At 42.9% G+C, this 16,053-nt stretch overlaps 1 protein-coding gene across 1 annotated transcript in view; it reads left to right on the forward strand.

Moving 5' to 3' along the window:
- The window catches only part of GALNT2 (polypeptide N-acetylgalactosaminyltransferase 2), a 181,708-nt gene that overhangs the window by 131,304 nt on the left and 34,351 nt on the right, over window positions 1-16,053 (forward strand). The window contains exon 4 of the mRNA XM_037510181.2: window positions 15,860-15,958. Within this exon, the coding sequence (XP_037366078.2) occupies window positions 15,860-15,958 (99 nt within the window). The remainder of the gene's footprint in view (window positions 1-15,859; window positions 15,959-16,053) is intronic.

The raw sequence follows: 16,053 nt of genomic DNA on the forward strand, positions 1-16,053 counted from the left end.
GTAATTGAGTGTTTGTCCCTGGCATTATGCTAAGTGCTTTCCATGCATCATTCATATAACTCCCAAACCACCACAAGTAGGTATTCTTTTTATTTTCACTATGGTTGATTACTTGCATTTAAAGTATTTTGATCTGTATCATTGCTACTCTGCAGAGGCATTTTGAGGCTCCTACTACAATTTTATAAGTTTCTGTTTATTTCTAAGAGTTAATTGCTTGATATATTTGAATACTGTGATGGGGGTAGAAATGATGTATTCATTATGAATTATACTTACTTATTAACATAAAATTACCCCTCTGGCTTTGCATCTCAAGTTTTTCTCTTTTGTTAGACATTTTAGTTTGTATGTTAATCTCCTTTATTTTGCTTATTCTTGTTATATTTTGTCTAACAGGTGGTTTTTGTTGTCATTTTTGATGTAGATTTTATAAGCAATCTAATATTATACTGTTATTGTTAGGCCAGCCTGATAATCTGAAGTTTAATAGGACTCTTAACCATTTTCTTTTCTGGTCTGTTACCCTTTTTTTTTTTTTTTTTTTAAATGTCGTTCAATTTTTTTTCATACTTCCTTATAAATATTTTCTTTCTTCTCCTACACGGAGAATGTTTTGTTTTGTTTTATTTTTACTTTTTTGGTCTTTTGTTTATTAGTTGCTTTTTTCTCCAGTGATTAAGAAAGTTTCTTTCTTAGCTTTAATTCAACTAGCTGCAACTATGTATGTTTAAAAAATTCAACAGAGGGCCTCCCCTGGTGGCGCAGCGATTGAGCGCTGGGTTGCGAAGCTGCCCGCAGCCTCTGCAGTGCCGGTTCAATCCCCGGCTGCTCCCCGGCCACCAGAGGAGGGTCCCACATGGCACGCAGACCTCTCCTGCTGCCCGCTGCTCCCCTCAGCATTGTACTTCGGTTCTTCTGCCTGCTCTGCTCCCTGCTCTGGCTCTGGTGAATTCTCTCACCCTCCCGCGCTTCTGACTGTACCTAGTGCTTGTATAAATAAAATAAAAAAAAAAAATAAACAAATAAAAAAAAAAGTATATTTAAAAAAAAAAAATTCAACAGAAACATTGATAATTAGAGAAGCATTAGTTTAATGCCAAGAATAAAACAGCATATATTTTTGATGAAAAATTAATATGCTTTTATTTTCTCCCACCCACTTTATGATTTTGTTGATTTGTCTGGAATTAAACACAGGTTGTAGTTAAAATTGTATTTTAGTAGTTATATAATAAAATATATTTTATATAATTAAGTTCCTTTAACAATGTTTTCATTTGCTTGACCATTCTCACACAAGTTTATTAAACTGTACTGCTGAAGTAGTTTTTTGTTTTTTTTTTAAGATTTATTTATTTATTTATACATGCACTGGGTACAGTCAGAAGCACTGGAGGGTGAGAGAATTCACCAGAGCCAGAGCGGTGAGCAGAGCAGGCAAAAGGACTGAAGTACACTGCTGAGAGGAGCAGCGGGTGGCAGGAGAGGTCTGCGCGCCATGTGGGACCCTCCTCTGGTGGCCGGGGAGCAGCTGGGGGTTGAACCGGCGCTGCAGAGGCTGTGGGCAGCTTCGCAACCCAGTGCTCAACCGCTGCGCCACCAGGGAGGCCCTGCTGAAGTAGTTTTAATGCATCCTACCATTTTAGGCTATAAGTTGAGTTCTTGTTTTGTTTTGTTTTGTTTTTTGTTTTGTTTGTTTTGTTTTTTATGAGTAGATCTTCAGGTATTTTTTCAGACTGCTGAAATAATTGAAGTAAATTAAAAAAAAAAAAAAACAATTGAAATACTTTCTGGGCTTGCTTACCTGAGAGTTACTGTTCATCTCTTTCATAAGTGAGTGAAAATTCACAGTACATTCTGTGACATCTTTTTTGCCCTTTTAAACTGTGAAGATTTTGTTTCATTGTCTTCTGGTGAGTATTGTCACTGAGAAGCCTGAGGCCCTCCAGATTTTATTCATTACATTACATCAGTTAGGATACTTTCAGCAAAAAGATATTTAGATAATTATTTAACATGGCATCTGGAGGTGGCCATCTAAGCTTGCTTCATCTGAACTAGAGCTCTGTCTGAGTCCCTTCCTTATTGTCTTCAGCATTTTGGTTTTTTAACATCATCCATTTTTTCCTTATATAGTGGCAGGAAGGCTGCCATAGCTCCATGCATCATGGCCATATGGGACAGGAAGCAGAGCGGCCAGAAACAACCTTTTCTTTAGTGACTCTGTTTCTATCAGCAAGCACAATCTTATGGAAGCCCCCCATACCGCTCTCTCTGCTGCCCCAGTAGACTTTCTGCTAGAATCCATGGGCCAGAACTTAGGGATATTTGTGACCGTGACAGAAACCGGGGAAATGAATTTGTCTTAGGCCAATCAGGACTTACATTTGGGGCTCAGCAGTTCACCCAAAATAAAATCTGTTGAAAGGGAGCAAGAAGGGGATGATTTTTGTGTTACCAAGAGGAGTATGCCCTTCTCCAGAGATATGTAGTAAGCGTTTCACGGAACTGTAGAGTCAGAAAGATTGAACATAAATGTCATAATTATTGGTGTCCAGAAAGCATCTATCAAGTAACCTTACCATTGTTTACCATAACATACTATTCTGTCCTCAGCTGGAATTGGGGGTGTTAAGGAAACCTGGCTTTGGTTGGAGAGGACGTGAACAGTCATGATAGGACAACTTTGGGCATCTGGTCACTATGGAACACTGACAGGCCAGTACCCAGAGGCAGGTAAAATAATGACCTTTCTACTTCAAGGCCACAGTCTTATCCAGTGAAAAGGTCATCTATTTGCTATTCATCCTAGATAGGAAAAGGATCCAGTGCAGCCTTTGATATCTAATAACTGTCCCGTTACATGAAAAGTCAATCTTTGAGTCACAGACAGAAACATAGAGGAATCAACTTATCCTTGAAGAGGGTGGTAACCTGCCATGGACAGGTCAGCCGATGAAGTTCTCTGCCATTAATGAAGACTCAGAGTCTAAATGAATTTGCAGTGGGGGGAGGCTGGGGAGAGCCATCGAGAGCAGCTCTGCCTGTCACTCGCTCAGCCCAAGCTTTTATTACAGATATGAACAAAGGAACAAGATAATAGCATGCAATTGTGTTTTTGCTTATACAGATAAATAAGTTACTGCTGAAAACAAGTTTTCCTGGTTAGTAGGGAACCTGTGCACAAGCCAGCACACCCTCAGAGAACAGGAGTCAATTATGGGAAGAAGTTCTGTTTGCAGAACTTCTAACATCCTGGAACTCTGTATGCAGAGTAAACAGGTATTCTCCAAAAACTCCAGCTCCCTTTAGGGCAGCAGGCTCCCAACATATCCTACTTTTGTTTTTAAAGCAAAATATTATTAGTTTTGGCAAAACCTATATGAATCATTTGGTATGGTGTTTTAAGTATGCAACAACTCCTGTAAGAATGCAATAAAAGGGGTCTCTTGCCACGGATCCTGGAGTTCACCTGGAACTCAGGTGGCTACCAGCTGTTTTATTATTAAGAATGTTATATTTGGACTAGATTCCCAATTTGTCTGGTTAATGCATTTTTACAGATAACAGTCACTACAAGTCACGTGATACATGGAATAGGATGTATTGCAACTAACATGAACATTTTATGACAACAAAACGTGGATTAAGTACAAAGGCAGAGCCAAAAAGCTTTTTTTAGAAGGTAATGTTCATAAGAGTGCATTTTTTTTTTCAAAGTATGATATAAGCCATCCCCCACATGTAGCAGACCCAGCTTTTACATGGAGTTTTGCGTAGGCCTATGTTTCAGCTTTATGGTTCCCCAAGTTCTCCTGGTTTCAGATTTTCTCAGTCCCCCCAAGAAGAGCAATACACTGAGCAGCCATGAGGGTAGAGGGCGTTGAGTCTATCTGGCTACTTACAGCTGGAAAGGGGCAGAGTGGGGCAGGGCAGTGTGTTGGAGCGGTCTGTCCAGGGGGCCGGTGCATAGTCAGTGGGCTGAAGATCACTATAAGCTGAAGGTTTGTAGCTTTTAAGCTGCGAGAGACAAAAACTAACCAAGAGGTTTAGAATGCACAGACCAAAGAGAAGGCAGGCAGGACCATGGCAAGGGGCCAAGCAAGTTGTGAGTGAATTTTGGAGAGTCCTCAAAGGCAAAAAGAAACCATGAATCTGGATATAAGGGAATACAAAAAAACCCCACGTTTTTTAGATGCAGGATTGAAAAGAACTTTTTGCCGGAAACTGTTCTCCCCACCTGTGACCTGTCAGACTGTTATAGGACAGGGAGAGGGGCAGCCCAAACCCCGCAAACCTGCCTATTCTACATGGGTTTGGCCATCCGCCGCATCAACACAAAACACATGAGACTAATGGGAAGGATCTTTAATAAAACTAGGAAACAATACAGGTAAGGCAAAGAGTCTAGTTTCTAAATGAAGCACCCAAAGTTACCCGTCCCCTCGTGGGTAAAAGTCCATCCATATGGGATTGGCCCAGAACAAGGCCCCAAAGCCTGCTACAAGTCTAAAGCATCTTCCAGTGGGGACCCACAGCAAAGGGTCACAAACAACCAGACAAGCCCGGAAGGAAAAGAGCAAAATCAACATCAAGATAAAAGCTGCCATTGTCACCTCCCCACGGGTCTCACCCACATCTGTGTCACCCAGTCCACGACCAAAAGACAAGCGCAGTTTCTTCACGTGTCTCTAGGCTCCATGCGCCTCCTCCAGGTCTCCTGGCTCCATCCTGCTTCCTTCCTCAGTCTCTTCTGCAGCTTCTCCTCTTCCTGCTCAGCTCCACCCTCCCTTGGGTGGGGCAGGGAACCTCCCCCTTTCCTGGGGACCACCCTGTTGCAATCCCCCCTTTTAATTTTTATTCCACCATATCTATGGTGGCACAATCTCAGGGTGTAGTCTTAGGAGACAGTCTTTTTTTCAGGGTTACAATGTGTGTAAGAGAAGCAACAATTAGTCAGCAGCATTGTCCATGAATGTCCAGTATGACATCTTCACGTGTCTCTAGGCTCCATGCGCCTCCTCCAGGTCTCTTTGCTCCATCCTGCTTCCTTCCTCAGTCTCTTCTGCAGCTTCTCCTCTTCCTGCTCAGCTCCACCCTCCCTTGGGTGGGGCAGGGAACCTCCCCCTTTCCTGGGGACCACCCTGTTGCAAGACCAGACCGATGGGTCAGTTTTTACAATTACAGGCAAAATAAGGGTGCATAGGGAGCTGCCGGCTGTCCTGGTGGGCGAACATAAAGTGAAGCACCCACCTTGGCCAAGATATCTTGGCCCAGAAGCGGGGTTGGGTATTCAGGGATCAAAAAACAAAAGGAGTCCCAGAGGCACCCCAAAGGGAAGTAAATTATCTAGTAATAGTTTTTTTGGCTACCCCCTTAACTGTCACCCCATTAGATGTTAATGGTGAGGAACAAGATTGGAGGACAGAGTATGTGGCCCCAGTATCCAGCAGAAAGTCTACTGAATGGCCCTCTACCTCAAGGCGGACCCTAGATTCTGATGATGAAATTGAAAGGGCAGGAGCGATCAGAGCCTCTGGGTCCCCACAGAGTTCAGAGCAGACTGGCCCCAGTTTCTGCAACTGAGGACAGTCCCTTCTCCTGTGATTATCCTGACATCCGGGGCACTCTCTTTGGAAATGCCCTGTGGGGTCACACTGACAGCACCTTGCTCCTCTTGTGAATCCATCCCTGAAGTTCTAAGAGCAGCCACCAGGGCCTTCGCCTTGATACGTGGCCTTTTGGGCTTTTTCCTTTGTCTCCTCCTGATTCCTGTTGTAAAAGACAGGTGGCAACAGTCAGGAGGTTTTTCAACGATTGTTGAGGGCCTACAACCAGTTTTTGTAATTTTCTCCTGATATCAGGGGCTGCCTGTAGCATAAATTTAGCTTTTAGTAAAGTCTGGCCCCCATAGGACTCTGGGTCTACATTTGTATATTTACGCAGTTCCTCCTAGTTGATCCAAGAATACCATGGGACTCTTGTCCTTTTTTTTTTTTTCTGTTTTAAATTATTATTATTAAAGTTTTTGCCTGAGTCTACTAAGGGGACTGCCTGGGCTCCTGCAATATACGCAAGAAAGACCAATCTGGTTTTCTGGGTTGAGGCAAGCTCTGTCAGGCTCTACGTGCTGCTAAAGTGACCGTTGATATGCCTAGTGGTCAACTTGCCCTTTCCTTTTTTTTTCAATTACCAAAGAAGTCATCAATACAGAAGCCATTTTTGGGTCATCTGCAAAAATTGTATTTTGTTCTTTCATCACTTTGACTAAGGAAGTTAAACCAACAACTAATTCCTTTTGAAAAAGATTATTGTGGGACCATTTATTTTTAGGGCTTTTACTTTCAGAGCAATTTTCCCTTTCATTTAGTGGTACTGAAAGTATGGAAGGCTGAGAAATATCAGGTACCTCATTTATGTTTAATTTCCTTTTTCAAAGTTTCCTAGAAGGGTCCCAGACCCGTTCGTACCAAAGCTCATGTATTCCTTCCCAAGTTTCTACATCCAAAACACCTTCATCCGGGAACCACGGAGAGGTCTGAAGGACCCAATCTAACAGCTCATTAAAGCTGTCGGTGGAGACAGTGGCTCCAATCTCTTCTGATTTAGGCATTTTAAAAGGGTTATATAATGATGATGAGTCAAATTCTGCCGCATTTGTTACCCAAAGTTAGATAATCCCCTCTTAGTCAGTAGCAACCCATGACTATCAAGGTTAGCTAGAGAACACACTTACCACACGCATCTTCCTTGAGGTTCCAGAGTTCTTGACCCTGTTCAGACGCCACTGCCGCGGACAGGACAGCCCATGAAGTTCTCTGACATTAACGAAGACTCAGAGTCTACAAATGAATTTGTGGTGGGGGGAGTTTGGGGAGAACCATCAAGAGCAGCTCTGCCTCTCACTTTCCCAGCCCAAGCTTTTATTACAGATATGAACAAAGGAACAAGAAAACAGCACACAATTATGTTTTTGCTTATATAGATTAATAAGTTACTGCTGAAAACAAGTTTTCCTGGTTAGTAGGTAGCCTGTGCACAAGCCAGCACGTCCTCAGAGAACAGGAGTCAATTGTAGGAAGAAGTTTTGTTTGCAGAACTTCTAACATCCTGGACCGTATGCAGAGTAAACAGGTATTCTCCAAAAACTCCAACTCCCTTTAGGGCAGCAGGCTCCCAGCAGTAACCCACCATCCTTGATAGAACATAAGCTTTCTTCTAACAGGTGTGAAAAGTCAGAACTGCTGTCAAGGGTAAGAAAAAAAACAGTTGGGTACTCTCAAGCATTGACCTCATTGAGACAGTAGGGAGCAGATAAAATAAAAACACATCTCTTCATAGGGCAGTGAAAATAAAAACTAGATCCTCAACAACTTGGAAACCAGAACTCACATATATGGGAGGAAGACGGTTATACCCAGAGGCAGAGTTAGTGTCATGAAGCTGGACTGTGGGTGCCTCATGTCCCAGGGAGAGAGAGGGGAAAATGGAAGACCGGGTACATATTCCCTCATAAGCAGTGGGTGCTTCCATCCACAGGGGGTGGCTTTTACCCCTGGCATCTGGAGGAATAACAATGTAAAGTCTATGAAGTTTCCCCTCCCTGCACTAACGCCACCCCTGGGACAGCCTGGGGTGAGGCTGAAGTGCACCTGCAGGCATTAGGAAGCTCAGATGGCTTCATCCCAGCGGTTATTCTCTCAACTTTCGATTGCTCTTGACTCTTGAAAAGTTTTCAGTTAAAATTTAGTGTCTGTAAAACTGGAGGCAATAAAGGGCAGATGATGCACTTTGAATGAAAGAATAGGTTTATCCCATCAAACAGTGCTTCTGACGGCGGCCAGTGGAAAACCTGATGTCTTCTCTCCTGGGGTGCAGAACGTGCTTGTATTCTGGGCAGCAATTCCGAGGCCAGTGCCGAAGCCTGCACTGTTGGGTGAGCAAAGAGCGTGTCTGCCAACTCTGGGGGCATCTGTGTGCTTTTTTGCCTGTGGAACCCTTGACTTTTCAAGGGGATTAGAGGACTTCAAAGCAAGTGTGGTAAATAAGATAGGCTCCACTTTTTTGTGCCACCGGAAGGATAAATATTTTGATTTAGAACATGCTCCTGTTTCATATGCAGTGCAGGGTGCAGGAGCCTGCAGGATGCGAGAAAGCTGTTTTAGGCTAATAATTTCGAAGTGAGACAAACCTATGGTGATTAATGGGGCTTATTCAAATCTCCTGCCAACTAGATTTTTAAGAAGCTTAATTTCAGATGGGTCCTGCAGAGGTTTTTAAATATCTTAGGATTCAGTTTTCTTCCATTTTGAAAGACCTCTATAGAATAAGCCCTTGCTATTAGGACTGATCAGAAATTAGTTGATTAGGTGGAATATTATGTCATTATCACTGTTTGAAGGATTATTAAAAGTATGCTTTAATTAAATGAACACTATGCAACAGTGATTTACTGTCTTCATTCATCTTTTTTCTTTCTATTTCCAACTTCCATTCTATCCCATGGCCTGCCCTGTATCCCCTACCCACCTCCCCTCTAGCCCCCAGTAACAGTCACCATGGAAATGGTCACAAGAAGCTGTGTCTCTTGTTTAGGGGGGACCAGAGCAGAAGTACCCTGGGATAGAGGGGTATAGCCCCTCCCCAATTTGGGAGGGGGTTAGGACAGCCCATGTTAAGCTCTCCCCTCCCCCGACACACCTTATTGTGAACTCAGACTCCTGTTGTGGGCTCCATCCTATTTAAAGTGCCCTGGCTGTGTTGGGGTCTTGCCCCAAAAACCTCAACTTGACTTTCTAGTGCCAGGCTCCACAGCTCTGGTGGAGTCTGAAGAGCACAGTGTGGGCTGGGTCCTTCATGTATGATCATCGCTGGGGTTCAGAATGAGGGAGCAAAAGGAACCCAGAATCTACCAGGGAGGCAGAATTCCTTGTATAATAACAAAGCTCCCCAGACGAGCATGGTTACAGCCACCAAAAAGGACCATTGTCACAAAGAACGTGCCTTAGTTTTCTGAAAGTGTTTCCCTTTTTTAATTAAAGATTTATTTATTTATGCATACAAGAACTGGGGTGCAGGCCAGAGGTGTGGGGGGTGAGAGGACTCCCCAGAGACAGCAGGGAGCAGAACAGGTGGACTGATTGAAATACACTGCTGAGGGGAGCAGCGGGCGAGTCAGGAGAGGTCTGCTGCACCATGTGGGTCCCTCCCTGGCCAGGGATCGAACTCGTGCTATAGAGGCCCTGGATAGCTTCATAGTGCTGCGTCTCAACCCTTTATGCCACCAGGGAGACCCAGATGATGTTCACTTTCTATCCACACTCTATGTGACAAGACAGCTGTCCTGCCCCAAATGGAGAGTGTGGCCCCCATACGCCCACCCAGCCTGTGGTTGGTGCCAGCCTGGTGGGTGCACTGGCTGCACAGCTTCTATAGGAAATTCCAGCTCCCCCAGGGGTACCTATGCTAGACTGCCAGGACAATCATACCATAGGCCTGCCCTTTCATTCACTGAAGTGGAAACCCTGTAAGCCATCTCTGGATTGAGGGCAAGGGCACAGAATGCACAGTCAGGCTTCATGGCATCACTGCTGTTCAAAACCTTGGTTCCATTGTGTCTTGTATTAATTCCCAGCCCACACATCTCCATGTACATGAAAGAGTCAAAGGGATTGGGAGGTAAGGAATCTATTTTAATGGATTGCATTGGTTTTTGAAACTTCCAGGCTCTAAGCTTGACCTGTACACAAATTCTCTTGGTTTGTCTCACCTAACCTGTGGGCGCATGTGGAGAATGGAACAGTTTCAAGTGCTGGGCTGGCTGGAGAGACAGAGGTCAGAGTGGCTCAGGGATCCCCTTGCTGCTCCCTCTTGCAGGCACTCACTCTGGGTGTGCCGAGTGGCACAGGAAAATATAAATGGAATGGATAGTTTTCTATGGAAATTGCCAGTATCACTCAGGAAACACTATGAATACAAACTGGAAAAGGCTTTTTAGCAATAGTTTCCCTTCCCCAAATTTACAAGGTTCAAGTGAGTTTACATAAAACAGTCTATTTTAGAGATTAAGAAGAAGGAAAGCTGCCCTATTTGCTTCCTAAGTAGTATCTTGCTATGAAACTGAAAAACAAAGTATAAGAACAGAAAAATGTATACCGCTCTTAGTTATGGTTAAGAATTAAAAAAGTATAAACCAAATACTAGTAAATCCAATACAGCTCTATTTTTTAAAGAGCCATAGCTAAGTAGAGCTTATTTTAGGAATACAAGAATGATCAAACAACAGAAAATACATTAATACAGTATACCTTTTTATACCGTTGCAATGGATTAAAGGGAAAAAGCACTATGATCACCTTAATGGATGCAATGGGAACAATATCAGTAAATTCTAGTGCTTATAAAGGAATTTCTTTAACCTAGTTAAAGGTGTCTACAAAACATCAGTAGCAAACATTATACTTAATCATGAAAATCTAATTGTGTTCACTGGAAGATAGAATCAATGCAAGAATTTTCCCTGCCTTTTTTTTTGCATGTTGTGTTGCATATTCAGTGCCTTATTAAGACAAGAACCATTAAGATGTATAAGAAATGGGGAAAAAAAGGAAAAATGTAGATGACTTATTTGGTGGAAAATCCAAGTGAACCTGCCCACTATCAGAGCTAATTGCAGAGGTCAGTGAGGCCTGCTGAATACAGGGGCCACACGCACAGCCCAGTACCAGCAATGGCCATTAGAAATTTAATGAAAAAGAAACCCCTCCACTATAGCAAGCTGAACTGTTAGGTTCTTGGGAATAAATGCAACAGAAGATGTACATGTCTTCTATGGAAAAACAATTTTTAATTACAAAACATAATTGAAGGACATAAGAACTCTACATTATAAAGGTAATACTTCTGTTCAAATTAATTTAGAAATTCAGTGCACTGTCATCATATTACCTTTTTTTATAGAACTTGAACTGATCATTGAATTCATGCAAAGCAAATGGCCACAAATAGCCAATAACATATAGTTGTGCAAGCTGACTTGTCAGTGTGAAGACTTACTTCAAACACATAGCAATAAGGGCAGTATGGTGTGACTACAAATAGATGAACAGAACAGAAATGGACATGCATATAAAAGTGGTGTGACATTACAAATCAGCAGTGAAATAATGAATTAGAAATTGATGCTGAACAATAAATTGACCATATAGAAAAAGTCAAACTACTTCACCATACCATCCATAAAAATACATATAAGATATAACTAAATACTAAAAACATTTGTAGATGTTAAAACATTTGGAAGAAAATCTACAAGAGTTTATTAATGCCCTTAGATTAGGGATGCTTTTCCTAAATATTACTCCAAAGCCACAATTGGAAAAATAAAAATTTAAAAAAGCATGTTTGACAAAAACAACATACATGAAATAAGAACCTGCCATAGACATGGAGAAGATTTTGGCAAATGGCTGACAAAGGATAATACCTAAAATATACAAATTCCTATAATCAAATAATAATAAGGTTAAAAAAAAACTAAACAAAAGTAGAGTATGAACAGGCAATGAATAGAACACTGCAATCAGCTCAAAGCATGGAGAGATATGTGGCCTCTTTAGTAGTCAGGAAAATGAAAATTAGATGAGACTTTTTCCTACCAATCAGGTTGGCAAAAAATTAAAACTCTGCCTGTATAAAGGATGGTGAGGAGAGGGTACAGGACGAACGCAGGCCCTTGTGGCAGTGAAACTAGGTCCAGCCACTTTGGAGGGCAGCTTAGCACCATCCAGTAAAGGTCAAGTACATAATCTGTGATTAACTGTCCCACTGGTGGGTAGGTAATGCAGAGAAACTTTTGGACACAAGTGAAAAAAACAGTGCCCACTGCTACATTATTCCTAAAGAAGAGAAATTGGCAATCAACAGAAAAAGAGTAAAATGTGGTGCATTCCTCCAGTGGAAAGTTATAGAGCTGTGAACATGAATGAAGCAGCTCCGTGTGTCCAAATATGTGTTCCCCAAAGTGAGAGCAAGTCATGGCATTGTGTCATCTATCCCCCTCCATCTTGAACAATGCTATATATTTATGGATATATACCTATCTAGTTTACTGAAAGCATATCTAGGAATAATGAATACCAAATTCAGGATAGTGGCTAGTTACCCTTGGTGACATGGGTATTATGGGTATTATGTGTTATTTCATTTTAATAATCTGAATCAAAGGGCAGTGTTGCAAAATATTAAAATTTAACAAAGCTGAGGGGACTGTGCATAAGTGCTTGTGTAATATTTCTGATTCTATGTTTGAAACATTTCCTGTGCTTGTATACACAAGGACATCGGGAGGGCAAGGTTGTCTGGGAATAAGCAGGCAGGCTACCTCTTTGCCCAAGAGCCACGGAATTCACGCTGGTAAATGTATTGTTATCCTGGACTTGACCCTTAGCTTCGCAAACCCAGACTTTTTCTTTTTTCTTTTTTGCTTTCTTACTTGCCTCTTTCTATTTCCGTATTGCTTTCCCTCCGAAGATGTGCATTTGGTTATCTCATCAATATCACCATGAACCCCAAGTATAACATCTGCATCAAAGACATGTCTGCCCTGAGACTAATTTTTTTTTCACCCCGGAGAAGCTCAGGAGCACTTGCCTTTGACATCAGCCAGTTTTTCCTTTAATAGCTAACAAGAGTTCAGATAGCAATAGCCATCTGGCCACAGAGAAATTTAAAACCCAATTAAGAATTAAAAAAATAATTTTAGGGCCTCCCTGGTGGCGTCAGGGTTACGTCTCAGTGCTATCACTCATGAGGCACGAGTTCTATCCCTGGCCAGGATGCTGACCCACATGATGCAGCAGACCTCTCTGGGCAGAGAGGGGAGCCCGCTGCTCCCCTCAGCAGTGTATTTCAGTGCATCTGCCTGTTCTGTTCCCCACTCTGTCTCTGGTGAACCCTCTTATCCCCACCACTGCACCTATGGCCTATACCCAGTTCTTCTCTGCATAAATAAATAAATCTTTTTAAAAATACACAATTTTATGTATCCAGTTTTTAAAGTCTCCATTTTTCTAGAGAGGAAGTTATCAGAATGACCAGATTAATATTACCCTTGAAATTCAAGAGAACTTGACCTCATACGTCTGACCCAAAGCCCCATCTATCCACTTTCCTGAGCATCACACTGTGCCCAGCTTGTATCGTCTGGGTGAACAAAATTCACTACAAACTCTTTCTGCTGCTGACTTCAAATGAACTGGAGTTTCTACCCAGCTCCAAAGAAAGCTCAAGTATGAAAGTGCCCCTGGCAGCCAGCTCCCCTGGGGTTTCTATATTGGGAGCTCTTTCACTAGCTCTGGAGTTAGTGAAGACCCTGGCAGCTATATTGCTCCTTACTTGAAAGATTTATTCTGTTTCTTTTTAGAGAAATTTCTCCCGCCTCCCCCCACCACCACCTTTTTCTTGGCTCAGTGTGAGAACTTACGATCTGAATTCATATACATTCATACATATACTCACCATAGAGCACTGTTTCTCCATTTTTGCTTATTATCCCTCTTTGCCTGAAAAATGGAATACTACTTAAATTTCCTGATTGCCAATTCCTAGCAAAAGTTGGTGCTTATGAATATGTAGACGAATTTTAATAAAATTGATGTGAGTGCAGAATCCCTGTGTGTTCTGAAAAATGTTTGCAGAGTCCCTGAAGACTTCCAAATGCTTTTGGAAGACGAGGCTCCCTACAGAGAAAAGGAAAATGAGAGAATAGGACATGATTGGATCTGTTAAGTTTACTATGATTTGGGCATGAAAAATGCTTCCTTCTCTCTTCCCTTAAATTCTCACATGGCTGCATATAAGCCTGTGTTCAGAAGTCATCCAGCCGGGTCTGCTTCGCTCAGCACGCCCCACTGTGTTGAGTGGGACCTAATTGCAGAGGATGTAGCCTCCTGTAGTGGAGTTCTTATTTCATTAGCATTACAGATTGAGTTCCTGGGAATGCTGGGAATGACATTCTTGGTAATTTGTTTACAGTTGAGCCTTGCGATTCTTACTTCCTTAATCGAATAATCAGCTAATTCTTAAAATGAAAAAAAAAAAAAAAACCCACCACCTAGCCTATCAGTCTGCTCATCATTAAAAATTTAGCCATCAGGAGCCATAATGAGGTGCCATATTAATTCCAGAATGTATTTTCCCCCCAAACAATGACTGATATATTATGCAGTTTTCACATGATTAATTAAAGTCAAGCTATCCACATAAACTAAAATAAACACAAGAAGCCCATTTTGCGATTCTGACCTAATTGCTTTTTAATTGCATTGCTTTTCTTGCTCATTTTCAAAATTCGCTGCTTTGAAATCGTTTTTCTAGTCACGAGGGAAAGTTAGTGTCTGTTGACCATTTTCAGGCTCACCCATTCTGGAGAACTGTTAGTCGTCTGGAAGTTGCTGAGCAGCCACTTTTTGTCCTTACCTGCTTCTGCGCTTTAGGTGTGAACAAGCTCCCAAGCCCTTTCCCTGCTGCTGTCCATTTAAGATGGAGCCTGTCCCTCACACTTGTGATAAACAGCATTAAAAGCTAAAGAGCAACACAGGTTTTTAAAATGTGTGGACCCCATGAAAGGGTTTCCAGCTTCGATGCCTTTGGCACTGAGTTTTTAACTGCTCAATGCCCCAAAGATCATGCATGTCAATGTGGAGACACCTTCTGGGGTCCAATTGACAGGACCCTTCCTTACTGCAGGCATGACTTGCCTACCCTTACCACCTTTAGAATTAAAAACCTGACTGGTGAGAACCTACCTGGGGTCAAAGGTGCCTCAGCCCTCTGCCCCGCCTCCTCCAGCCTGGCATCAGTGGGTCAGTATATTGGCACTATTTTCCTGTCCTCAGGCTGTAAGCCCGAGCCAGCCGGTCCTTTCAGGATCTCTGTGGCATCACCGTTTTTTATACTGGCATGTTCTTCAAGACTGACCCCCAGAGGCTGCCCGAGGGCCCACCTTGCTGGCATCTGCTGAGCCTGATCGTGCCTCGAGTTGTATGCTACTCCAGCATTTTCAAGCCAGAGCTATCAGAGGCGCCTGCTTTAAAAAAAAAAAACATAAAAAAAAAAAAAACCATTCAGGGTCCTTGCGGCCTGTGTCTGTCTCTAGAGAGCAGGCTTGAGAGAGACCTTATGGTGATCTACCAGTGGTCTGTAGGCCTGGTCCCTGAACTGGCTTTCTTCAGAGGCAAGTCCAGGCTTCTTTTGACACCACTGTGAGTGGAAAGAGCCAGCTGATGGGCTGACAACCCCATGGGCCTGTCCTTCACCCCACACCAGCCTACGCCAGCATCACCTACCTGGTGTGGAGATGCCCTGGCAGGGCAGGGAGTGCGTCCCTGTGTCAGGGTCCAGGAGAGCAGTGGGGTAGAGCCAGGTTCCCAACACAACTTTGTGACGAATCCCCAAAGTTGCACATACTTGCTCTAAACGAAGTCACAAACAAGAAAAGAACAGCAAAGCACAGTTGGTTCCACCCCTCAGAAATAACCACTGAATTGTGCAAAGCCCGTCTCTAGAGGTGTATCTGCATGTGAGAATAAATGGGATTTCACTGTTTTAAAACACTTTTTTTCCCAACATGTTAGAAAAATGTTCTCAATATGTTACTTTTCACTGAAATCTTTCATCTTTTAAAACCTCACTCATGGTGGTTTTCTGTTTCCTGTCCTGCTGTCTCCACCTCAGAATAAACAGGTAACTTGTGCAGTGACAATCCATCCTGGCACATCACTCTGCCTGTGTTCTCAGGGCTTTGCTGTGGCTGCTCTGGACTACTCCTTCAGGGACGATGTTTCTCTCCTTTCAGGTGTCAGCGGAAGCAGTGGCGGGTGGACCTGCCGGCTACCAGCGTGGTGATCACGTTTCACAATGAAGCCAGGTCGGCTTTGCTGAGGACAGTGGTCAGGTGAGGCCGGGAGGAGCCATGCTCACCCATTTGTTGCAGCTCCTGGCAGGAGGTGCTCCTTGGCAGGGATGTGACCATGGGGCGCTGTGGGGTGC

This window comes from Talpa occidentalis, unplaced genomic scaffold, assembly GCF_014898055.3.
Source record: "Talpa occidentalis isolate TD23 unplaced genomic scaffold, MPIMG_talOcc4v2.1 talOcc4.14, whole genome shotgun sequence".
Classification (NCBI taxonomy): Eukaryota; Metazoa; Chordata; class Mammalia; order Eulipotyphla; family Talpidae; genus Talpa; species Talpa occidentalis.